At 47.4% G+C, this 25,634-nt stretch overlaps 1 protein-coding gene across 11 annotated transcripts in view; it reads left to right on the forward strand.

Annotated features, from left to right (window-relative positions):
* ARHGAP32 (Rho GTPase activating protein 32) overlaps positions 1-25,634 on the forward strand; it is a 238,584-nt gene that overhangs the window by 134,718 nt on the left and 78,232 nt on the right. For all 11 annotated transcript variants that reach the window (XM_072918149.1, XM_072918150.1, XM_030290907.4 and 8 more), the window contains one exon: positions 9,860-9,946. In XM_072918149.1, coding sequence (XP_072774250.1) covers positions 9,860-9,946 — 87 coding nt within the window. The remainder of the gene's footprint in view (positions 1-9,859; positions 9,947-25,634) is intronic.

Below are 25,634 nucleotides of genomic sequence, written 5' to 3' on the forward strand. Positions count from 1 at the left end.
GCCTGGAATCCAAGGAGTGTAGAAGTTTCTCAACAGAGAGCTTTAGAGACAAAAGACAAATCCAGGAAATCTGGTCAGAAGCCCACAGGTGGCAAATGGAGCCTATGGAGCAGTCCAGGATGTTCTGTGCTCTGTGCCAATCCCCGGTGCCTGAGGCCCTGCTCTGCCTGTAGCTGCTTGCAGGGGTGTTCCTGCTTTGTTTTTAATAACCTCAGATATTTTAATTTCATGAAAACATTCTGTCTCAGAAGTTGTTTTTGCCTAATGGGGTCTCCAGTGGCTGCATCTTAGAAGTATTTATAAATATTTCATTGCTTATGAAGATTGACCTTCTTACACATTTAGAGGAGATAAAAGGGTGAGACCACTTGAGAAAACATTTCCAGCTTAATACGAGAAAATCTGAGGGAAATGTCTCTGCTAGGACTCTGAGATTTTGTGTCTCAATGAGCTTAGGCATCAAATAGACTTGGCTTAGGAGTCAAACAGACTCCAGCAGTTTATACAACAGAGGCCTGCCTTGGCAGCTCCACCTGGCATCGGGGATTGAAAGGGGGATCTTTCCAAGTTGTGCATTTCTGACTGCACTGAGGTCAAGGTTACTCCTGATGTCATCTCCAGAGAGACACCAGCTGGATCCCCTGTGATTTGTGTCTCAGAGCAGCTCTACAGAAGCAGCATGGGGAGGACCCTACTGTCCAGAACAGCATGTGAGATTGGAAAGGGTAAAATTCACAAGGAATTGCCTTTCCTTTCCTCTTGCAGCATGCAAGAGAAGTGTGGCACCAGGTAAGTGTTTTGCCTGGTTTCATATTTCTTCTAGATTTCTCTCTTAGCTGATTTGGATCCCTTAACATGCTTTATCTTTTACCCTGTGTCTGATGAACCAGAGGGGATCTGTCCTGCCCCAGTCCCTGGGAATCTGAAAACCCATCAGGTCAGATCTCAGAGGTGCTGTGGTTGCAGTGGAGTTTTTGCTGCCACCTTGAAGTGATGCCAGTTCCCATCCCTCTGAGAAGAGCTCAGGGAATGTGTATTTAAAAAGTAGCAGCAGTTCGTCCCACCAGGAGCTCCATTTTTCCATGGGAGCCCAGCAGGCTCTTCTCAGTGTCCATACATTCCCTGGAAGTGTCCAAGGCCAGGTTGGATAGAACTCTGAGCAAACTGGGATAGTGGAAGGTGCCCATGGCAGGAGGTGGAATGAGATGGCCTTTATCGTCCCTACCAACCCACAGCATTCTGGGATTCTATGATTTTAAAGTCATTCTCTGCAGGAGTTTTGATTTTGAAGAACTTCAAGGAGTGTTCCAACTGTTCTCAGCTCTCTGAGAAGCACAAAGATGTGTAGCACTTGTGCCTGACCTCATTGGAAGCTTATATTAAAAACACAATAACCAAATAGCCCAAAGGAGATGTGTCCTTGTGCTTGTAGTGCACATATGGAGCCATTGCTGCATCCAGTACCTGTACAGCACCCTGAGAGTCCTGCTGGGGTTGGGACCTGCCCTTTTCTATAGCTGTTCATATTTATAAACCATGCTAGGATTTATTAGTCTTGAAGGTGAAGCTCAGATGAAGGGATGCTGACTGCTGAATAATCATCAAGTTTAAAATAGTTCTGGAAGTAACCAGAGGCAAAACACACATCCCACAACCTCTTAATTGACTCAGTGTGAGTTCTTGCATAAAACCCAACCTCTGAGTACACCTGTGATTGGGAACTTGTGTCTGCTGGGAAAGGGATGTGCTCTGTCCAGCTCTGGGACTTCCCTTGAAAGAAGGACCTGGAGCTGCTGGAGCCGGTCCAGAGGGGCCACGGGGCTGCTCCAGGGCTGGAGCCCCTCAGCTCTGGAGCCAGGCTGGGAGAGCTGGGGGTGCTCACCTGGAGAGGAGAAGCTCCAGGGAGAGCTCAGAGCCCCTCCAGGGCCTGAAGGGGCTCCAGGAGAGCTGGAGAGGGACTGGGGACAAGGGATGGAGGGACAGGACACAGGGAATGGCTCCCACTGCCAGAGGGCAGGGATGGATGGGAGATTGGGAATTGGGAATTGTTCCCTGTGAGAGTGGGCAGGCCCTGGCACAGGGTGCCCAGAGCAGCTGTGGCTGCCCCTGGATCCCTGGCAGTGCCCAAGGCCAGGCTGGATGGGGCTTGGAGCAGCCTGGGACAGTGGGAGGTGTCCCTGCCATGGCGGGGGTGGAATGGGATGGGCTTTAAAATCCCTTCCAAGCCAGACAGTTCTGGGATTCCATGAGCCAATTTCACATCTATCCCTCATATCCTCACACATTCCAGGGGTGTTTTCTGTTGTAGTGTGCTCAATCCATAGGGAGAAAACAGGGTATCACAGAACCTCCTGAGCTGGAGGGACCCTCAGGATCATCCAGGGCAGCTCCTGGCCCTGCCCAGACCCCCAACAACCCCACCCTGTCCATCCCTGGCAGCGCTGCCCAAAGGCTCCTGGAGCTCTGGCAGCCTCGGGGCTGTGCCCATTCCCTGGGGAGCCTGGGCAGTGCCAGCACCTCTGGGGACAGAACCTTTCCCTAAACCCATCCTAACCCTGCCCTGGCACAGCTCCAGCTATGTCTTGTGTCACTGGGCACCACAGAGGAGATCTCGTCATGGAGATGTTTTGCCTCTTTACTGCAGAGGTGTCTTGGAGTTTAATTGCAGCATCCAAACCCTTCCACACAATGGTGTCTCACGCTACATACAAGACATGCATGGGAACCAGAGAAGCACAGAATGCTGGGGTTTGGAAGGGTCCTTAAAGATCAAAACCCAGCTGTCCTGGGAGAGCTGTGCTTGGATCTCTGCTCACCCTGGTGCTGATGGTGGCTGAGTGGCCAGGGTGGCTCACCCTGGTGCTCCGTGGACTGTCCGGGGATAATGGCCAATACTCCCCATGGTTCAGATGAGGAGCAGCGAGGGATTTACTCACACCCCAGGGAGCCTGCAGTAGTGATTGTGTGGCATTTCAGGAGGTGCATTTTCATTTGTTCTCTTATCAAGCCCTATTTGATTTTCTGTGTATTTTTTTTTTTTTGCTGCTTTTGGAGCACTGCGTTGGAGTTGTCAAAGGGGTGATTTAGAATAGCAGGGGGAAAAGAGAGATTCAGATAGAAAAATACTCTTTAAACAGGGCTTTCCTGTCTTTACTTTGATCATTACTTTAGGATATTTATGCTTGGGTAAAGAAACCACTCCATGAAGAATGTTCTTTTTCTGCTCTGCAGCCACAGTTGAGGATGAGACAGGAAAGCAGAAGATGGGAAGTGTGTGGGAGGATAATTAGTACATTTAGCAAGATAAAGCTGGAGTGAGGCAAAATAGGCCATATAAATACATTTAGGCTGTCAGAGTAATTAGGTAGAAAATGTTTCCTTGTTTGAGAAGATTTGCCAACCTAAAATTTCAGATAGAATGAAATCAAATCCTCACATGTATCAAAAGGCAGGTCTGGAAGATGTCCTGTCACTGGACAAGCTGCTGTGAGTAATGGCCTGGGTAATGAGGGTGAAGTGGGAATTGGACCAGAAGTATAATCTAGGAACTGGTGCAGGAACTGACTGTTGGTGACTGGAGCTAAGAGATGTGGTCAAAGCGATTCCTTATAGTGAGGCAGCATCTTGGAGTTTAAAATCAGCTTTTAAGTTCTTCAGGATTTGTCCCAAGAATATATGCATCTTAGAATTACTGTTTTTTAGCAAGTATGGTTATGTTTCACAGGGAAATGAGCTTCCTGCTCCTTACCCTTGGCCACTAGACAGACTTGCACCCACTGCACACGTTCCATGAAGGTGCCTCTGGTCCTGGGGCTTTGCCCTTGTTTGATTTGCTAAATTGCACCAACATCAGAAACTAACAGACATTAAAGTGTGGTGGTTTAGGAAGGGGAAAAAAAGTAATTCCTAATACTGTCAGAAAAAAGTTATCAGATGTAACAGTGCTTTGGAAGCTTAATGGGCTTTTGCCATGGCCGAGTATGAGCGACAGCAATTCCCATTGCCTTTGGCTGGCTGCCTTCTCCAGGGATGTAACCTGAAATTCCATCCTGGGAAAACGTGACAAGATCAGCAGCTATCCTTGGAACAATGACACAACCTCTGCCCGGGAAAAGCAGCAGCCTTGCCACCGCATTACAACTCCTGGCTGAAGTCTTGGTCAGCATTCCTGCCATCCCTTGTCTCCTGGAGACTCCTGCAGGTGTGAGCTCCTCATCCCACCTGGATTACTGGGCCAGATGGTGCTACTTGGTTGGGCTGGATCCCAGGGGAGAGGGTCTGCTAATGAGGCTCAACTTGCTTGTACTTTACCTTATAATAACTTAAGTTATATTCAGTATATAAATACACTTACACATTATTGTATTTTATATTATGGATGTAGTTTATTACATAAATATGATAATATTTATTATACAAGTAATGCACTTATGTTTATATGCATATATTTAGATACATACCACAGTACAGTTATATCAGGTGGATAATACTGTTGTAAATAGCAATAATTAATATTAAATAATTAATATTTTGAAGCATAGAGAAAGAGCTGAAGGGAGCAGCTGTGTTTTCTTGTCCAGGGAGCTGGGAAGGGACTCAGCCTGGAGAACAGGAGGCTCAGGGGACCTTGTGGCTCTGCACAGCTCCTGACAGGAGGGGACAGCCGGGGGGGTTGGGTTCTGCTCCAGGGAACAGGGACAGGAGGAGAGGGAATGGCCTCAGGTTGGGCCAGGGGAGGTTTAGTTTGGATATCAGGGATAATTTCTTCCTGGAAAGGGCTGTCCAGCCCTGACACAGCTGCCCAGGGCCAGTGGTGGAGTCCACATCTCCAGAGGGATTTCAAATCCATGTGGATGTGGGTCAGTGGTGGTCGTGACAGTGCTGGAGGAATGGCTGGACTCTGTGATCTCATAGGTTTTTTCAACCTCAGCAATTCTGTGATTCTCCATAATTCCTTTGGCTGGCCATGAAATGTATGAGGAACCCTCAGGGCAGGGCCAAGGACAGGCAGGTTTCTGTCACCATCTGTGAGGGATGCCAGAAACGTCTCTATCAGCTCAGACTGGTGGTGGATATTTGTGATTGTCCCAATATTTTCCTGAGAAGCTCCTGTTTGCTCCCTGTGGCTTAAGCCTGTCTCAGTTCTGCACTAACAAGAGTTAGCCTCTTGCAGGAGCCAGTCCCTGCTATGCACACACAGCATCACCTTTGAGGTCTTGGATTTCTGCTGGCTCCCAACCCGGGCATCCTTGTCCAAGGAATTTAGATAAAACCTGGGAGGTGCTGAGTGGGGCACTGAAATCAGCTCCAAGAATTGTAGGAGTTATTTCACAGGGTTTTGCTGCTTGCTGGAGTGTTATTCCCTGGCTGTGTCCCAGGTCAGTGTAGTGTAGCTCCACACCTTTGACATGAGATGGGGTCTCCATTTAATTAGTTCAATCAAAGTATAAAAGTTTACACCATTATCTGCACAGACATGTTTGGAGTTCGGGAAGGATGATCTGCTCTTTCTATTTGGAAACAAGATTATTTTTCTAGCTTACAGTTCTCATTAATTGTCATCTAATTACTAAATACCTCTCCCATTAAATTATAACCTTAATGCTGATTCTACTGGGGAGGGGGATTTGTTCGGGCTTTTTTCTTTTCTTTTATGTTTTGTTTTCTCTTTCTTACATACTTTAATTTTATTGTGCTCATGGCTTTATGAAGCAAAAGTTGAAGTAAGTTCCACAGACAAATCAAATCTGTGCTTCCCAGGCTTCTCACAAATCACCTTTTCACCAGGAGAGATGGATGATGGAGTTGACATCACTCAGGAAACAAGGAGATGAAAGTTACAGCTGGCTGAATAAGCTTCCTTTGGCATCTGGGGCTCAGGGGTACCAGGTCTTACCTGGTCAGGCTTTAGCACATTGTTAGTAGCCAACAATCCCTGTCCTGTTAACAGACTTATGTAGTGCTTTTCCTGAGATGATTTTTCACAGCTTTTGCTATTTTTAAGAGGAGAATACAAAACTCTGCAGTGGTTGGAAGTAAAAAAATTATTGCACAGGTCTCAAGAGTTATTTTTAAATTATTTTTAATTCTGAATGTGCCATATCATAACTCAGCCTCCTGCTTTGTTGCTGTTCTTCCCTACAGAAGGAATGACCAATAAATTTTCCTCTGCTGGAGACCTCTTTAATCAGTCCCCTTATCATTCAGCTTGCCAGAGATGAGCCTCTGTCTCAGACATAACCTAGAAGCATTTTTAAGTTTAACCTCCTTGTATATGTGATCGGCATATGTCTTGGCCAGCAAGTTCTTTTGGGCAAAAAGAGCCCAAAGCTTGTGGTACAAGTTCTCTGGTAGAGGAAAAATTACCTGTGTTGAATTCATCATCACTTTTCAGTGGGTGTGTGCAGGATGGAGGCTCCCAGACTTGTCCCCAGCCATGTAAAGACAAATTTGAGCAATGCCTTGGCATAGTTGCCCACAGGAGCTCTGGCTGCCCTGTTCCTGGAAGTGTCCAAGGCCAGGTTGGAGCAGCCTGGGACTGTGGAAAGAGTCCCTGCCCAAGAAACCAGATGAGCTTTAAGGTCCCTTCCAACCCAAACCGTTCTGGGATTCCCTAATTCTGTAATGTTTTCAAGACTCTGCATTTTCCATACACACGGAGCATGGTGTGACTGTTTTTAAGGCTTTCTTTGTGTAGCATGAAATGCTGCCAATGAAAAGTTTAAGATAGTCTAAAGGCCATTTATGAAATTTGTCATATCCACTCATCCTAGCTAAGCATATATATTCCAACAATACATTAACCTAATGGGATCTAATGCCTCGTAATTGTTCATCAGGCTCAGGAGGTTTGACAACCAATTTCAGTGTGAAGAAGGAACATTGCAGATTATATATTATTAAGTATATGTTGTTTTACTATGATCAGTTGCAATAAATGCTATTTACAGATTATTTACATCAGTAAAACACATTGGCACAGTTACAGGGATATCCACCAGACCCCGCTGGCCTGTGTTCTTTAAGAACACAAAAATCAATGTCCCACTTTTGGAGCTAACCAGATTCTGCCTGTGAGTCATGTTCAGAGCCCGGTAAGGTCAGGAGAGGCCTCTGCTTTGTGCCTGGATTTCAGATCAAGCCTGGGGGCAACTGTGCTTTCCAGGATGTTCTGTTTACAAGGAATGCAGCAGCAGGAAAGGCTTTTAAACACCAGGACATCCATGATTTTTGGGAGAGTTTTGGTGCATGTCTATTAACAAAGCAAGTGCAAACTGAAATGCAAACAAAATGTTCCCAGTCCACGTGGGGACAGGGAACACCAGTGAATATTCATCTTTGGGGGCATGTTGCTGTGAGGACGGCTGGATTGCAGGACAAACCCCACAGATTTTCCTGTGTAACAGTTTCTGTCTCAGTCAGCATGAGGCTGCCTGTGGGAGAGGAGCAGTGTTCAGCTGGTTTTTCAATTCCCCTCTGAAGTCAGATACAGGTGCATGGATCATGGCCATCAGTGGGCTGGAATGTCACTGCTCCCCAGTGGGTTTGTGTGAGCAGGGGCTGAAGTGGGGCTGGCTGGGAGGCTGTGAGCTCCCTGAACCTGATCCTGAGGATGGTCCTCAGGCAGGAGTGCCCTGGGAAGGAAGTGTGCTGTACCTCAGTGTCCTGCTCACACCTCCAGCTGATCACTGCTCTTCCTGAGGTCTGTGCAGAGCCCTGGTGTGGCTGGAGCCCAGCCTGGTGTCAGTGTGTGAGGGGGAGGATGATGAATTCACCCCCTGCCTTTCTCTACCCCACGTTTTGCTGCACAGAGCTGGGCCCTGAGTTCCTTTCAGGGAGCTCTGCAGTTGCCTCTTGGTGATTTTGTTACCTGGCTCTTGTGTTTTCAGGGCTTGTGGTAATGAGCTTTGCCACTGAGACACTCAGTGAAGGGACACCTGAGATTCCCTTGGGGCTGGGGGGCTCTGTGTGCCCTCAAGGAGCACAGGGGAGATTAAAGGATGGAAACCTTTCTCCAGGAGTAGGAAATCCACATTTGATTCATAGAATCCCAGAATTGGGTTGTGCTGGAAGAGCCCTTAAAGCCCATCCAGTCCCACCCCTGCCATGGCCATCAGCTGTCCCAGGCTGCTCCAAGCCCCATCCAACCTGGCCTTGGACACTCCCAGGGATCCAGGGGCAGCCACAGCTGCTCTGGGAAATCTATTTCAGGGCCTGCCCACCCTCCCAGGGAACAATTCCCAATTCCCAATATCCCACCCATCCCTGCCCTCTGGCAGTGGGAGCCATTCCCTGGGTCCTGTCCCTCCATCCGCTGTCCCCAGTCCCTCTCCAGCTCTCCTGGAGCCTCTTCAGGCCCTGGCAGGGGCTCTGAGCTCTCCCTGGAGCTTCTCCTCTCCAGGTGAGCACCCCCAGCTCTCCCAGCCTTTCCTTACAGAAGGGCTGCTCCAGCCTTTGGTTCATCTTTGTGGCCTCTTTGCACCAGAGCTCCTCATACCTGACAAACGTGGCAAATATTTACAGCCTGTGTGAGCCTTCCTTTACTGCATGCTTTGGGTTTCCTTTGGCTCTAGTTTCCAAACTCAGTAGCACTTCAGATGTGACATTGATAGCAAAGAGTGATGATAAAGGTGGGGGGAAGGTACAATACAGAAGCAATGGTTGTGTTTAATCACATTAATAGCAACAGCCTATGCTGGTAATAAATTGTACAGATCCAAAGACTTTCTTTGGACCAGGAGTGTTGTTAATTACCTGTCTACAGCCATCAGAAAAGAAGTTAAAGTCCCAGGAGCTGGGTTCGTGGAGGGAGAGGGCTGAATCCATGTGTGGTGGAACTTCCCTACAGAGAAAAGGGAGATTCTGGCCAAACAAAGTTAAATAAATTCCAGGTGTCATGGTCATTTGTATGGAGAGAACTTTGCCTTCTTTGTCCCTCTTTCATGAGGCGTTTCTCATTACCCACTTCTGATTTTCACTTGCTTACATTCATTAAATGCAGCAACTTGGGATTCTTCTCCTCAGCCTTTTTTCATTTCTGCTCTCATTTGTTTCAGGATTTTTTTGCCCTTGGCTAATTGGAATTTTTTTTACAGCCTTTTAAGTTTTATGTACACATTTCCTTTATTTATTTGCTTTGCAAACAATCTTAACTTGCTTACAATTATTTGTAATTTGTGCTCTCAGAGAGATCATTAAGCATAAACCATTTTAGTGGGATAACAGGGCCAGGAGTGGGATGCTCCAGGCTCGGTCCGTGTGCAGGAATGTCTCCTCACTGCTCTCACACAAACACATCTGATGATGCAGTTAATGACTCTGGGTGTGATGAATGGTGCTGTAAAACTCTGCTGGGGTGAATTGCTTGACAGCACTGAAATTGAGAGATGTGTTTTATTATCTTATGTCTGCCTGAAAGTATTAAATAAAAAAATAAAAAATGTGGGGAGGGGGTAGAGAGAAGCACTGTTCTATATTCACTATCCATGAATATTTATAGAGATATTTTCAGTGAACAATTAATTTTGCAGACTTCTAAGCTGTAGGGTTTAATTCCTGCCTCGAACTATTTGCTTCCCCATAACTGTTTCATTTTTGAACCGTATTTTTATTTTTAACCTGTCAGGTGAGGTTCCAGGATCCGGTGGCATTGCAGGGTCTGTGTGTGCTGAGTGTCTCTCCTGTGGCAGCTCCAGCCAGACAAGCCCTTCCCTGATTCCCTGATTGCCTGACCTGAGACCCAGCATGTGTGGGGGCGAGTTGCTGAGGCTGCTGAGCTCTGTGTGCAGTTCTGTGCCTGTTTGTGCCCCTCACTGACCTGCTCCTCTCTCTTCTTTCCCTGTCTCCTCCCTCGCTGCAGCTCTCTCTCCCAGAGGAGCAGAACGAAGTGACGAGGAATGGCTGTGAGTCCAAGGAGCTGGTGTACCTGGTGCAGATCTCCTGTCAGGTAAAGGCCCTGTTTTCTCTCCCCAGCCTGGGTTTCATTCTCTGTTCCACACAGCTCCAGAATGTTGGGATGTGTCGCTTCCCTGTGCTGTGTCTGGGGTTTTCCACCTCTTCCCTGGCTTGCTCTGCCAGGGATGCTGCCTGTGGTGCTGCCACCAGCACATTTTGGGACAGGAGAAGAATTGAGGGGAGAAAAAGGAGAGTGTGAAGCAAATAATCCTCACTGATGCCCAGGGGTGAGCCCAGAAACAGCAGTGGGTGTGCCCAGGCTGAGGTCACTTTGGGGGGAGCACGGACACCTGGACACACCAGTGACCCCACCAGGGAGTCCCAGCCAGTGGTTTGTTAGCACAGTGTGCTGCCCAGAGTCTTGATCTGCTCCCAGACACCTGGCATGGAATTCTTATCTCAGGATGCTTTGGGCAGAGGAATCTGCTGCTCTGTCCCACGGACTCTTCATCTGCTGATCTGTGTGACTGTGAAATGCTACCTAATGGCTGGGCTTGAATATGCTCAGTGATTCACCCTTTGTGGGAGGTGCAGGGTGCTGGCAGGTTCATGCAGAGTCACTGCCTGTGCTGGGTTGATTTCCTGGGTCAGGACAGAGCTCTTTCCATGATTCACCTCAGCACCCCCTGAGCATCCATCTTACCAGTGAGTGCACACTGACAGGTGGTGAATTTGCAGGGTCCCTGCTCTGCTGCCTCAGCTCTGTGCTCAGAGTGGGGTGTTGTGAGAGCTGAGGAACACAGCATCCTCGAGGAGCAGAGCCTCTTGCTCTGTTCTGGGGTGGAGCCTGGCCAGGCTGAGCTCCAGCAGTGTTAATTCCAGCGGGAATTCCTCTCTGTAAGCAGCTTTCATGTGTTCCTGTACATATTTATGAATGTGCTCTTGGAAGAGAGAAGAGAGGCTCCAAGTGGACATCCCTCAGATCTGCCAGTGTTCTGGCATTTTTTGGGAGTGTTGTAACCCCCTGGAGCCAGTCTGGCACAGAAGCAGCACTTCCCAGCTGAGCAGGCCGGGCTGACAGGCAGCACAGCAAACCCTGGGGGTGGGCACACGGGTAGGGCAGTGCGGGGCAAAGGGACTTTCAGGAGACTGTAGGAAATTGGAATTTCAGTGTGTTTTGAGCCCTCGCATTTGGGGTACATTTGCAGTGCTCAGTGGAGGGATGATCCCTGGATTATTCCCTGGCTATTGCAGGTGAGCCTGGAGAACATGGCAGTTTTTCACTAGCTCCAGAGCACATCACTGCTCATCCTTCCCCCAGCTGACTGACACCTCCAGAGATTCACAGGGTGGCCTCAGGTATAATTGTGTCCCAAACCCTGCAGAGTACCGCCCTGCAGGAGGGAGGCCCAGGAGCAGCAGAGAGCTGGGATGGGGCAGGATGGAGGTGAGGCCTGCCCCCGCTCCTCTGGTGCCTTCCCCACTCTCTAGTGCTCTGCAGGGATGTGTCTGAGGGTACAGGCATGGATTCCATCTGTGTGGGACAGTGGGACAGTTCTGAGCCTTGCAAAGGGAATTGCTTCTTTGTTGCCACTGTGCACCAGGCCCAGCTCCTGAGAAATTGCCCTCCCCTCCCCTCCCCTCCCCTCCCCTCCCCTCCCCTCCCCTCCCCTCTCCTCCCCTCCCCTCCCCTCCAATGGAAACCCTGGGATTTGGCCTCATCCATTAAAGGATGAGTGTAAAACCAGCTGCCTTTGTCTCCCTTTTTTCCTTTTTTTTCTTTTTTCATTTTCTTACTTTATTTTCTTTCCCTTTCCCCCTTTCCCTTTTCCCCTTCCCTTTTCTCTCTCTTTTTTTCTCTTCCCCTTTTTCTCCTTTTCCTCTTCCCCCTTTCCCTTTTTCCTCATACCCTTTTTTCTTTTTCCTTTTTCTCTCTCCTCTTTTCCCCCTTGTCTTTCGCCTCCTCTTCTTTGCTTCTTTCCCCTCTTTCCCTTTTATATTTTTCATTTTTTCCTTATTTTTCCTGTATTTTTTCATTCTTTTTTTCTCTTTTCTTTTTTCCTTTCCTTGCTTTTCCTGTATTTTTTCATTCTTTTTTCTCTCTTTTTTTTTTTTCATATTTTTCTTCTGTTTTAAAGTACTCCCCCTGGCTAGCTGGAGCTTCTCCCCTCCCCAGGATCACCCTCTCCCCTGTTGTTCCATGTGCCTCTCTCAGATCCATAGAAAGCTGAGACATTTGTGACATTTGGATCCAATGACCAGGAAGGTATGGGAGGAACTGCACAGCTGAGCATCATTTCTGCCATGGAGATACTTCAGCCCTGCCACCCCATGGCTTCTCCCATGTCCAGGGAAAGATTCCATTCCATCACACGTTGGACACCAGCAGTGTCTGTGTGGATTTGGCTCCACAGGAGAATGGAATGGGAGGTGTGAAATAACTCATGGAGGGATGGTGTAATGGGGACAGATTTTGGCAGGGTGCATCTGGATCAGGCCAAAAATATTGAAGGAGGGAGGAAAAAAGCCTGAAAACCAAATTTGGCTTTCCTCAGCCTTTGGATGTGCTTCCAGCACTGGTGTTCAGGCACTGCAGCAGCCTGAGCTATGTCCTGGATTGCTCAGATGAATGTGGGGAATTCTGCTAGGGAGGCTGGATCCACATAAATGCAAAAGCTCTAAATTGCTGTGATTTGTTGCAGAAGCAGATAGCAAAGAGTGAAGGAGTTGCCAACTGCCAACTTTCTTTTCCAGACTGAGAGAAATCAGTCAAACCCGTGGGTTTGAGGGTCAGTGCAGCCCCCCTGTGCTGTGGCCCCTCAAATGGCATTTACTGTGCCGTTCCCTCTGGAGCAGGCAGCAGAGCAAAGCTTTGGAGCAGCAGATATTTCAAACATCCAGCTCAGCCGTAGCTGGGTTTGGCAGGACACAGCTAGTTACACTGAGGGAATTCTATCCCACTCCTTCCCAGCTGTATCATTTTAGTGGTGAAAAGAGAATTAGTGTTTGATGCCTGTTTTGCAAAACCTTCCCAGATAAGGTTTGAAAAAGCATTCTTTGGGAGGTGCAAGTCAGCTTGTAAAATCCAGACTTTGTACAAGGTTCAGAGGAGAGGTTAAGTCTCTGCTCAGCTTTTCTTCTACTTAAAAACCTAAAAAAATTAATCCAGTTTATTAGCTCTAAAGAAGAAGTGGGACTATATAGAGAGCTGTTTCAGAAAAGAGGAGAGATAGGATTCTTCTTTTGATTCCTTTGGACAAATTTAAATGTGAAAACTAGGAAATGACAGAGGGAGGGAATTAAATCCTATTGGGAAGAGACAGTGATGTGAGGGGTTGGTTTGGAGTTTTTTTCAGTAATTCAGGTGGATTTTCCTTTTATTTTTTTTTTTTTTTCCCAAGTAAGGTTGCACTGAACTTGTATTTCTAGAAAATGGATTTCAGGACTTCTGTGAAAAGAGTGATATTATTATAATAAATGGGTCAAGTCCTGGAAGGGTGGTGTGAGGACTGTACCTGTGAGCCCTCTGAACCTGGAGACAGTAACTGGGAATCCTGTGGTTCCTGAAGGAGCACAGGGGGTGGCTGAGACCCCTGAGGAATTCATGCTGTACCTGCTGCTGTGAAAGTCCTTGGAGAGTGTTTGCAATCCTTGGGAGTTTCCACAGGGATAAACAAAGAATTTACATGGTCTGAACCACATTTGAAAGGGTTTATGTGGACTGTGGAGAATAAATCAGTATAAGTCAGAGCCTGCAAAAGGCTGGAATGGGCTAATCCAGTCAACTTGTAAGGAAGGCTGGAAATGTGCCTTTTGGATGTTCTGGGGTTTGTTTGTGCGACATTACAGCAACTTTGTGTACTTACTCAAATATTACAAGAGAAGAATGACCAACCTCAGCTTTTGTTCTGAAAAATGAAACTTGTAATGCTGTTTACAGTGTGAAATTTGTAGTGTTTGCACACCTCAAGCATAGTTTTTGGTGACATTTGGAGCGGCAGGGAGAGAACAAGGACTGTCTGTGGAGATGTTCAGATTCTGAGGGGAGCTGTAACCTCAGCCTTTCCTGAGGCTTTGGCTGCTCATGTCCATGCTCACAGGCGGATTGTTGGGACAGGAGTGACAGGCGCTGCTCAGCAGGGATGTCAGACTGCACAAGCACAAGCCAGGCAGACACAGTCTCAGGTATTAGACACAGGCTGACTGCTGTCATGCCAGCACAGCCACAGCGCCTTTCCTGCTCCTCCTTTCCGGGGCATAATGGCAGCAAAGGAAGCCTTTTTCTGCTCCAGCACTGGAACATTTCTAAGGCTGTTCTCAGAGCAGGAATTCTCGTGGTCCGAGCAGGGTTTTCTCCATTTTCCTGCTCCCATTTTCAGGCTGGCAGGAGCTGAGTCATTCCTGTGGGGCAGGATGCCCAATGTTGTGCCCTGTTCCTGTTCTTCCTTCCAGCAGGGGCTGTGTTTGCTCTGGTGGATGGAATCGGGTCCCTGGTGCATCAGAAGAAGAAATTGCCCCAAACCTCAGCCACTTGTCCCAGCTCTGCCCTGCAGGAGATTCGAGCTGGGCACCTTGTGCTTGGAGAGCAGGATTTACCAAGCTCTGAAGGCATCCCCATCCCACATCCCTTGTGCAGGAATGAGTGTTCAAGGGCACAGGGGGGAGGCCAGGAAAAGCAGGCTCCAAGGAGAAAGAGCAGGCAGGACTCCCCATCCCCAGTGTTCTGTGGGGAGCAGACAGTGGAAGATGCTTCCCATGTCTGAGTCAGAGGAGCAACATCTCAAGTGTGGTTTGCTGGTTCTGGCTGCCTGGGATAGTCCAGGCTGGAACCACAAATTGCTTGCAGGAGGATTTTTGAGTCAAACATTCAAAATATAGTTGGGTTCTTTGTCTTCTTTATTAATAGTTTCTGATTGAAACTCAAACACCTGGAGAACAGGAACTGAGTAAGTGCTACTTTGCTCCTGTGAAAAGCTCTTAAAACAGATGACTGAAGGACAGATTCCAACTCATGGATATTCTTCTGTGTGCTTTATATATATATAGAAACACAGAGAGGGGAAAGCTTTCATGTCTTTGTTAAAGGGATGTATCTGTGTGGAGCATCCAGGTGGATCCTACCCAGTGCAAAGTCTGTTTTCAGAATGTGTATTAACATCCTTCTCCATATTTAGATAGGATTTTCTGCCTTCACTTAGGACTTTACTAAACAAAACAAAAGCAGTTAATGGGTGCTTTTATTCAACAGTAAATCTTGCCATGATGCAGCCTCCTGTCCCTACCTATGTGTCCTCACCCCTTGGTCAGGGCCAGGCTGTGTGTACTCAGGGCTCAGAAAAGCTGCTCTGCTTTCAGATGCATTAAAATTCTGGTCACCATCATGACCTTTCCCCTGCCTTCTTTTCTGTTCTTCTTTCCTGTGTCTTGGCTCACTTGCCGGAAGATGACTGGGGAAATGAGACTTCCACTGACAGGTTGTCCACGAGTTTGGTGCCTCCTGTGTGCAGGTTTGGGGATGGAATGTTTGAGTTGGAAAAGAACTTAAGGCCCATCCAGTTCCATCCCCTGCCATGGGCTGGGACACCTTCCACTAGACCAGATTGTTCCAAGTCCCATCCTGGGATGGGGCAGCCACAGCTTCTCTGGGTAACAAATCCTGGGTATTTTGTAAATCCACAAAACCTGTTCAAAACCTGCCCACAGGCCTTTCTGGCTTGGCTATTTCTACCCCTTCCTTCCAGATGTTCACACATGTTGAAAGCTCTGTCCTAAGCTTCTCTCGGGTGTTGAGGGCTGTTTCGCATTAGGCAAAAGAAAGCAGCAGAATTCCTTGTTTCCACCCTGCTAATCCATCACTCCACGTGCTGTGCTCCAGTGGATCTGAGGTCACACACTGTGTGCCTCCTGCTCCCAGCAGCAGTAAATAAAAGCAAAGTGACAGTGGGAATGAGAATTAATCAAGAATGCCTGAAGCTAGCAGGCAGCCTGCAGGGTGCTGCTGGCTGTGCTCAGACCTCAGGAGATCCCAAAGCTGAGCTGGAGGGGCTCTGAAACTCCTGGCATTGTTCCAGGCTTTGGGGAAGTAAGCTGCCATCTATAGGGGTTCAGTTACATCCAAACTTCTTAATTAACATCTATTACTCTGTAGCTGGGATGATAACACTGAAGGATAGATTAATTTAGCAATTGGGATAGCATTTATTAAGGACAAGGGTTTTAATAGTTGGTCATCAGAGATTTCCTTCAGAATTGGGTAGGGCAGCACTCCCATCCAGCAGGATTAACAGTGGGGTCTGCTGTGTCCTGTTCTAAAAGCAGATTCAACACACCCTTTGCTCAGCCTGAGGTTTTGCCCCTGTGATCCTTAATTCTCACACAGTCATGGAGTCCTTGAGGTTGGAAAAGCCTTCCCAGACCATCGAGTCCACCCTGTGACTGATCCCTACCTTGTCACCAGCCCAGAGCACTGAGTGCCACATCCAGGCCTTCCTTGGACACTCCAGGAACCTCCCTGGGCAGCCCCTTCCAGTGCCTGACCACCTTTTCCAGGAAAAAATTCCTTCTGGTGTCCAACCTGAACCTCCCCTGGCACAGCTTGAGGCAGTATGCCCCTGTCCTGTTTGGACATGTCACCATGGCAGTGCCAGTTTTGAGGCAGAAGGGATTTTTGTCCCCTCCAGGAGCACGCTGCACTGTCCTGGAGCTCTGGGGTTCCCTTCCCTGCTGATGGGGCTGCTCCTTCAGCCCCAGCCAGGGCAGATTCACTGCTCTGCTGTGGAGATCCATCCACTGCTACGAGACATGAAAAATTACTGTCACCCTTAAATTTTGGTCTGTAATTGCTCAATTCATGGCTCTCTTCAAATTTTTTTCTCTATTTAGTGATATAAATGTATATTGTGACAGAAATGGGATCAATTCTTTGTTTTCTAAACTCTGGATGCATGAGATGCAAAACCAGGGTTGTAGCTGTGTGTGGCTTTTGAATGTAAGAATTTATTTACAATATATTTATGGCATTGCAGAAATAAAAACTGTTGTGGAGCTGTTGGTGCTAAAGCACATTTTTTCAGCAGGTGCAAATATAGGTGCGCTTCAAGCTGTCCCCTCAGCATGCCAGGGACAGAGGCTTTCTGTGCTCAAACTCCAGTGGAGAAATGCTCAGGAATTTATTTTAGAGTCGGGAAGGAGGGTATCTGGAAATAACCTCCTCAAGACAGGAGCTGCATGAGGCTGAGCTGCTGGGCAGTTCTCCTCAAAGGGAATGTAAGTGATACAGAACTGCTTCAGATGGTTTTCCCTGATGGAAACCCCCCAGCTAAGGGGAGGGCCAGGGCCTGCTCTAGGGAGGGATGATGAGTGAGAGGGAAGATCATTTGTCAGGATAAAGTGCAGTATCACATCGAGGTGCTGTCCTGAAGGGGTTTTTGTGAGCAGCAGAGGATCTCACAATTCCATGGTTGTTTGTTATGTCGTGTCCTTTGCCTTGAGACAGAAAACGAGGCCAGAATTAGTGATCTCTGCTTGTGCCCAGACTGTGCTCTGGGCTCTGGCCGTGAGGGTCACTGCAGAAAGCCATGGGGACTGTGATGGATCTTGGCAGAGCTCCTGACCCTCATGTGGAGCTTTGGAGACAAGGCTGGGCCAGCCACAAATTGAAGGGGACACTTGGGCTGTTCTGATGAGACACCAAGTCATCCCCACAGCTGAGCAGTGCAGATGCTTTGCAGAGGAGCCCTTTGCCTACAATTCACTTGTTTTACAACTTTTCCACTAGCTGGGCTTGGTTCAAGTCCACAATGGGAGGAGATTGTGGGGATATTCTTTCCTGCCTTGATGTTTATTCCTTATGGGGAGGTTTGCCATGCACACATTTTCAATACCTGTTTACATGGCTGCTGGGACAAATCATCTAAAACTGTTTCACCCAGTCCCATCCTCTGCAAGGCTGCAAAGCTGCTCTGGTCACCAGGTGATGCTGGTGTAGGAGGCTGAGGAAGCAGCAGCAGACAGCCCAGGTGAGCAGTTGGGATGCTCAGCCTCAGGGCAGGTGAAGTTCGCAGACCTTGGGACAACATCTGCACTTCCAAATAACAGATTCACTGCATATAAAATGCAGAGCAGGCAGGTCAGGAAAGGATGGTTTCAAAAAGGCTCTGTCAAGGCATGGAAATCACATAAACTGTGTGTGTGTAAAGGCAGAATCACTGACTGATGGAGTCATTTAGGATGGAAAGTACCTCCAAAGTCATGGAGTTTAACCTTTGCCACAGCACTGCCAAGCCTGTCCCCAAGTGCCACATCAACACAGTTTGTTCAGCTCTTCCAGGGACTGTGACTCCACATACCACTGGTCTGGGCAGCTCTGCCAGAGCTTGGCAACCTCTTCCATTAAAAAAATTCAACTCAATAGCCAACCTAACCCTCCTTAGGACATCTTGTCCTAAAGGTACTTCAGTGGTAAATCAAAGATGCATCATCTTCCCTGTTTGTAGCAAATATTTACTGGCACAGAGCCAGGTGGCAAAATGCACAATCACAACAGTTTCTGAAGTTATCCCCTACCAGTTACACTGAGTGCACAGGGATTATTAAATTGATGCTCTGAAGATAACTTGTAATTGAGCTGTCTGGGTATGAAGAGGGCTGAGAGTGCCACTGTTGCACTCAGTAAATGGAGGTGCTTTGCCCAACTGCATGTTACAGTAAAAGTAAGTTTTGTTTAGAGGAGTCAATCACAGAATTCTCAGGGGAACCCAGTTTGAGCTTGTTCCTTAAATTGTGGGGGCTTTCCCAGAGTTACAGAGCAGGTTTGGGCCCAAGTTTATTAAAATGCACAGAGCAGGTGTTTGTTGTCCCTCTGAGGATGTGCCACAGGCCGGGGGATGGAGGCATCAGAAATCAACACAAACTGTATTTTCTAAGACCGTAGAGCAGGTTTGTCACCAAGGGCTCAGGCTTTTACAGATCAGGACTTTCTGTTTTCTAAATGGTGCATTTTTAACTCATCTGTGGGTTTAAAACCGTACCTTTATTTCAAACATTGTGGTTTACATTCTGAAAAGCCCCCATCAGGGATATTAGATATTGAAGATGGTCTGTCTTAAATATTTAATCTTCTGGGTCTTGGCACCACTTTTCACTCTTTCTTCGTAAAGAGTGATGGCTGCAGCTGCCAGAAAAGCAGCTGATTTTCCATTTTGACTCCAGCTTTGTTCACAAAACCTCCCCATAATTGCTTCTGTTTCTTGTGCTTTCTGAATAATGTTTCACCCTTCCAACCTCTGTCCTTAAGGCTTGATCAGCTGCATCTCTAACACCCCTGCTTGCAGATCTTTTGCCTGGAAATACTCATGGTTTTTATCTCTAACCTTGCCCAGAGGCATTTCTTACCCGGTTAGTGATGTTTTCCAAGCACTGGTAGTGTTACTTCATTCTGGAGTGTCAGGATGAATGGGGCTGGAAAGGAGCAGTGTCAGATACAGCAGGGTTTTGTTATTTCTGTGCTCCTCAGTGCCTGTTGTTTGTAAATGATGTGATGGATGTCTGGCCTGTGGCATAGCAGCCCTAACGGGGCGATGGGGGATGTTCAAATAGTTCTTTGGGTTTGGACCTACAAAAAATAATCTCTTTTCTTGCTGGTAGTTTGTGTTTGCAAAAACATGCTTCTGTGCTCTGATCAAATACACACACACACACATATATATATGTATATATATACACATCAGCTGTTTGCTGCTTTGATCTGCCTGAGAAATGAGATTTAAGAAAATTCAGATATCTGTCTGCCAAAGCTGCTGATGCTGTAGGTGACCTCAGGCAAGGAATTCGGGAAGTTTTTGGAAATAGGAAAATGGGGAAATGGCTTTCCACTGCTGGAGGGCAGGGATGGATGGGATATTGGGAAGGAATTGTTCCCTGTGAGGGTGGGCAGGCCCTGGCACAGGTGCCCAGAGCAGCTGTGGCTGTCCTGGATCCCTGGCAGTGCCCAAGGCCAGGCTGGACACTGGGACAGTGGAAGGTGTCCCTGCCCATGGATGGGGTTTAAGGCTCCTCCCAACCCAAAACATCCTGGGATTCTGTGATTCCTTTTCTTCTGTTTTAACAACCTCAGGCAAGTAATTTTAAAGGCTCTGAAGGCCAGTCCTGGCTGCTGGCTTTGATGGAACTTTCCCCTGTGGTTGAGTGCAGAGCAGTTTGTGGCACGTTTGGGCTGTGGGGTAAGGAGGGAGCTGTGCTTAATGCCTGCAATGTCCATACAGTCATTTGTAGCTGTACATACACCCCTCACTGCCCTGCTACCTGCAGGATGGTGGAATTTCAGCTCCTTTCCCTGAGCTCTCTCTGTGGCTCTGCAGGGTTTCGTTTGTGACTCCAAGCTCTCGTGTCACGACTGTAATTTTCGAAAGTGCAGAAAAGCAGCTCCCCACACCATGCCTGCCCTCCCCTCACCCCTGACCTGCTGCTCCATGGTGGAATTTTGGTAAAGAGATGATGGATATGGATATATGTTTAAATTACAGCGTGGCAGGAGAGTAGGGATGTCATTCACGTGTCAAGGGCTGTAAATCTTGGGTCGTGTTCAAGGTCTGTCAGGCTGCCATTCAGAAATGGGCTGGTTCTGGGAGGAAAAATGGCTCTTAGGGTTTCAGGCACTCTGTGTTGGGTTGTCTTGCTGGGCTCTTACTCCTCTGTACCTGTACAAAACCACTCAGCCCCAAAGCCTGAGCTTTGTTTATTTACTCCTGACAAAGTTGTTCCTCTGAGGGACACAGGAAGCACTGGGGCTCATGACTGGTGTCCCTTTCTCCCCCAGAGAGCCACACACACCTGAGGGGTGATTTCCCAAACAGTGAGGACAGACAGGATGACACTGCTGTCCCTCAGACCCAGCCCTGTGTCCCCACGTGTGCTTTGGGGGCTCCTATCTGTAATTGGAATCCAGCAGCACAACGAAGTCTGATTTTAGGGGAGAAAAGCTGCAGTGGTTTCCATTAAAATCTCTTTTTTTCCTAATGACTGCAATTAATTGATAATAAACTGATAATTAATGCTGAGAGATTAATTTATGCTGTGGAAGAAGGCTAATAAGGGTTCACCACATAAATATACCAAATTTTCTCCTCTGCCTTGTGCTCTGTCCATTTGTATTTTCCCTCTATCTTGTGCTTGTTCCTCCCTTGTGTCCATGTGCTGTGACTCCAGGTGGAGTGCTGAAGTTTTAGTGTTTCATTCAGAAATAAAGTACTTTTATGTTGCCTTAGTGAAAACTCCCTTTAAGTTTTAAAGGTTTATAATTTCCTTCAAGTTAGAATAACACACCAGAAGTTGTGGAATCTCTTTGGTAAACAAATGTAGGTGTAGATAAAGCGACCTAAGGCACCAGCTAAAAACACTTCCTGGGTGAACTCCCTGGGAGGGATTTTATCCATCTTCCTTTCTGTTTTGACTAAATCTCTAAACCATTTTCTGCTGTGACTTGAAACAGGAAAGGGCTGAAGGGTCAGGCTGGAATAACATACAGAGCCTGAGCCCCAGACAGCTGTAAGAGTCACCCATGGCAGAGTTAACCTGCCCTGCTGGATGCTGCTGCTTTTCCTGCCATTTAATCGGTGGTGTTTTCTTACTGAGGGGTCAAACTGAAGTGACTTGTGCCTTATACTTTCATCTCATTTTCTGCTCTTGCTCTCTATGTGGGCTGTAAGGTTCAGAAGAGCATCCATGTGTTCTCTCTGAGGAAATAAGCATTTGAACCAGGAGAGAAAGGTCTGTCCCTGTCTTAAAATAAATAAATCCTAAGTGCTGTAGAGCAAACCCAGGAAGACTGTGTGTGCTGGAGCTCAGTGGCAGTCTGGCTGGCTTGGAGAGGATTGATGGACAAGGTGGCCTTGTGCCTGCTGACATGGAGACACATGCAGCTGGACACAGGAGTTTTCTTACATAGCAAGAAGATCTATAAATCTTTAATACAAAATTCTAGCATGTGAGTTTTGTGAATGGAGGGCACCACAAATCCTGGCAGCAGCTAGACCTCTCTTACAGGCTGGGTGGCTGTAGGTGTTGCTCAGGGCACAGCAGGAAGAGTTTTCAGCCAGATGCTGAGTGGACACAGTTAAACCCACGTACAAATATTCCAGTGTGTTACTGGCCTGGACTTAGGGGAGCCCCAGTTAGAAACAAGCATGATTCTTGTACTGATAATTGAAGAGTTTAAGGGACAGTGAGGCAAAGTGGGCTTTGACTGGGGGAATGAAAATGCAGGGAATAGTTTAAAATTGCTTCCTCTCAGATTTGCAGGGGGGTAGTGTCTGTCTGTTGGTAATGAAGCCATCACTGAGCTGCAGGATCAGGATGGGCTTGGGAAGAATGGCAGTGGGAGTGACACTGCTGCTCAAGTGCCACAGGACTGGGCTGAGCTTGAGGGAGTGGGAAACTGCTCCAGGCTGTGGCTGCTCATCGTCCTCCACAGGCCATTTGATCAGCAGAGCTAAAAATATTCCTTGTGGAGGAAGGAATATTCCTCTGGCTCCCTGTCCCTCCCCATCTCCTCCCGTGCCAAGTGAAGCCTGGAGCGTCTCTGATCTGTGATCTTGCAGTGCTGGTGCCACTGATGAAGGGCTCAGATCTCTGACTTGCTGGAAATTAAATCATCAATTCAGCAGTCTCTAATAATTTCTTTAGTCTGACATTTCTCCTTGCTTTGATAATTGTCAAAAAATCAGCAGCTCTGTGCAGAGGCTGAAATCTCACCAGGCTCTCATGGTACTTTTAGTCCTACCAAGCAGAGTGAGGGAGAGCAGATCAGGATGGGAGAAGAGTAGGGATGAGACCAGATTTTCCATTCTGTGAGAAATTCCGGATTTTTCATGATGCTTTTCATTGTGAATGTTTCTGTAAAAAGCAATTTCAAAAAATAATATTGATTTTTTTTCAAGAGGAACTTGTTTTTAAGTCACTGGTCTATTTTTCCTTTTAAAGATCCTAAAACTATTTAATGGCATTATTGAAATCCTCACTTGATACTTGATTTTTTATTTTAAGGAACTTTGTCACAGCCAGGTTTGTAGGTGAAGGTCTGAATCTGGGAAATCACTTTGTGCTTAACTTCACTTCTTATGTCCCACAGAAGTGAATGGAACTTAAGCTTGTGCTTCTGTAAATCAGGACCATTAATAATTAAGGAAATTAAAAGTAATTATTGTATTAGAAAATTAGAGGCTGATCAAAAATTTATTTGAGAACAGTTTATGAAAATCATTAAAAACATGAAGAAGACATTTTTGCCATATGGATGTTGAGTACCTGAAGCACCAGAAATGTTGAAATGTTGAGCTTTGCTATAAAACACAGTTGACAACACAAGACCAACTTAAGAGGCACTTATTTGTGTCTAATAATTTATTAACTCTCTAAATTAAAAAATAATCCTTTTGCCAAACCTTTCTGGCACTTGAGAATTTGCAGGAAAGGGGAGCAAGATGTACAGTTTTTATACTGGTAAATTAAATTATATAGTTTCCAATTATATTTGAAACCTTTGTAGTACTTTGGATCTGGGATGAGGCTGCTGCTGTTGCTGCTGTGGCTGTGGCTCCCTGGGAGTCTGGCTGGGAGAATCCAGATTTTGCTTTCCTGTGGTTTGTGCTGGAGATCTAAGGGGAAGCACTAAATACTGTCCAGTTCCTTCCTCCATTGCTGCAGTGATTCCTTCCTGTAAAGTTAATTGCATTCAATGTAAATATGGCTTAAAAATTCATCACTCAGGCTCCAAATCTGAAAAAAACTTTGCTTAATACTACTTGAAGTCCAACCTAAAGCATGGAAATATTTTGAAATTAGTTATGGCAGGCTTAAAATTGTAGAATATTGGTAAATACTCCCCTTTAGGGTGTTGGAATAGCATTCTGCTGAGTTGAAATGTGTGTTATTGCTCCTGAAGTGCTGCTCTGTGCCAGCACAGCCTATGCTCAGCCAGTCTTGAGTGAGACAGGAATTGGCAGCCCCATTCCCAGAAAGTGGAGGGGCGGATACTGAGCTCTTCTGAGAGAAGTGACAGTACCTGAGGAACAGCTGGAGCTGGGTCAGGGCAGGTTTAGGTTGGATTTTAGGGAAAGGTTCTGTCCCCAGAGGTGCTGGCACTGCCCAGGCTCCCCAGGGAACGGGCACGGCCCCGAGGCTGCCAGAGCTGCAGGAGCCTTTGGACACCAGGGATGGACAGGGGGGGATTGTTTGGGGGTCTGTGCAGGGCCAGGGGCTGGAATGATGATCCTTTTGGGTCCAGCTCAGGATATGTCATGATTCTATTAAGTAAACTGTGATCCTTTTGCACAAGAGCCTGATGTCCACAATCCTAGGCTGAGTGACCTAGGAATGGTGATGAGGTTCTGGCCTCCAGGCACCTACAGCATCCCTCTCCAGGAGCCTGGGCTGCTGGCAGGGACGGCTCAGGGACGGCTCAGGGGTAGCTCAGGGGTAGCTCAGGGATGGGAGAGCTCAGGGAGAGCTCTGCTGGTTGCTTAGCAGCTGCGAGCTGCAGTTTGGAGGTGCAGGAACCGAGGATCCTGGTTCCCTGCCCGCGCTCCGGCTCTGCTGCCTGCTCTTGCTCCGGGAGCCTCCCGTGGGGCCAGAGACACTGCTGCTGGTGTGGGGTAAGCTGTCCCTGCTCATCCATCACCTTCTCCTGCTGCTGTCAGCCCTGGGACCGGGATGCTGTGGGATCCTGCACACCCTGCCACAGCAGGGGCTGACCCAGCTCCGCCTCCCGGCTGCCTTTAACTCTTACTGCCCTCATTCGTGGCACCCAGGCTGCAAAGCTACAGAGCAGCCTTTAAAATGAAATAGAATGGAATTAATGACAGGTTTAGGATCGTTTCACAGATCATTTTTGTTTGGGTGGTCACGTAGGAATGAAATGCCCGGTTTGGTGGCAGAGGCAGATTCAGGATCACTGGGATTTCTCAGGCTGCTGTTCCCTATGTTGGTGACTGAACCTTGAAGGTCACACTGGCAGCTCAGTGAGAGAACAAGAATCCCTTAATTGCCAAAGATGGAGAAATGGGGAAAGCTGACAGCTCCCTGAATTAATCTGGCACTCCTAGTTTTGTTTTTCTCCTATAGACAAAAAGTGAAATGACATAATGTGGAAATCCCAAATAATTTATCCTGTGTACGTGCCTCTTTGTAGGATTGTGAAATATGGTGATTTCTCATGAACTGAAAGCAGAGTCTATGGACACAGTCACAGTGTGGAGTTGTCTTAAATCATTGGGCCAGAATGTAGCTGGATTGGAGGGTTTGTATCTGCAATTGCCTCGCAGGCTTTGGATATTGATGTAAAACTGATGCTTAGAACTTTGCTGATGAAGGAATCAGTGTAGAGGAATTATGACTGGGAATTCAGAGTAGGCCATGCCTTTTGCATCCCGGGGGAGAGGGCACCTGGCAGAGCCCTGCCAGCCAGGCACAGCAGGTCAGCATTTATAGCTCTGTCCCCTGCTGTGTCCCCCTTACACCACGCTTCCCCTGCTTTCTGCTCTACTTTCAGGCATCCCTGTGTCACTTCCAGTCCCCGGCACTGCCTCTTAGTGCCCGTGTAACCCAGAGCAATCTGATTCCTTGATTCCTTCCACATCCCTGGAAGTGTCCAAGGCCAGCTTGGATGGGGCTTGGAGTAAACTGGGACAGGGGAAGGGGTCTGTGCCTGTGGCAGGGGTGGGACTGGCTGGGCTTTAAGTTCCCTT

Source organism: Taeniopygia guttata, chromosome 24 (genome assembly GCF_048771995.1).
Source record: "Taeniopygia guttata chromosome 24, bTaeGut7.mat, whole genome shotgun sequence".
In the NCBI taxonomy this organism is placed as follows: domain Eukaryota; kingdom Metazoa; phylum Chordata; class Aves; order Passeriformes; family Estrildidae; genus Taeniopygia; species Taeniopygia guttata.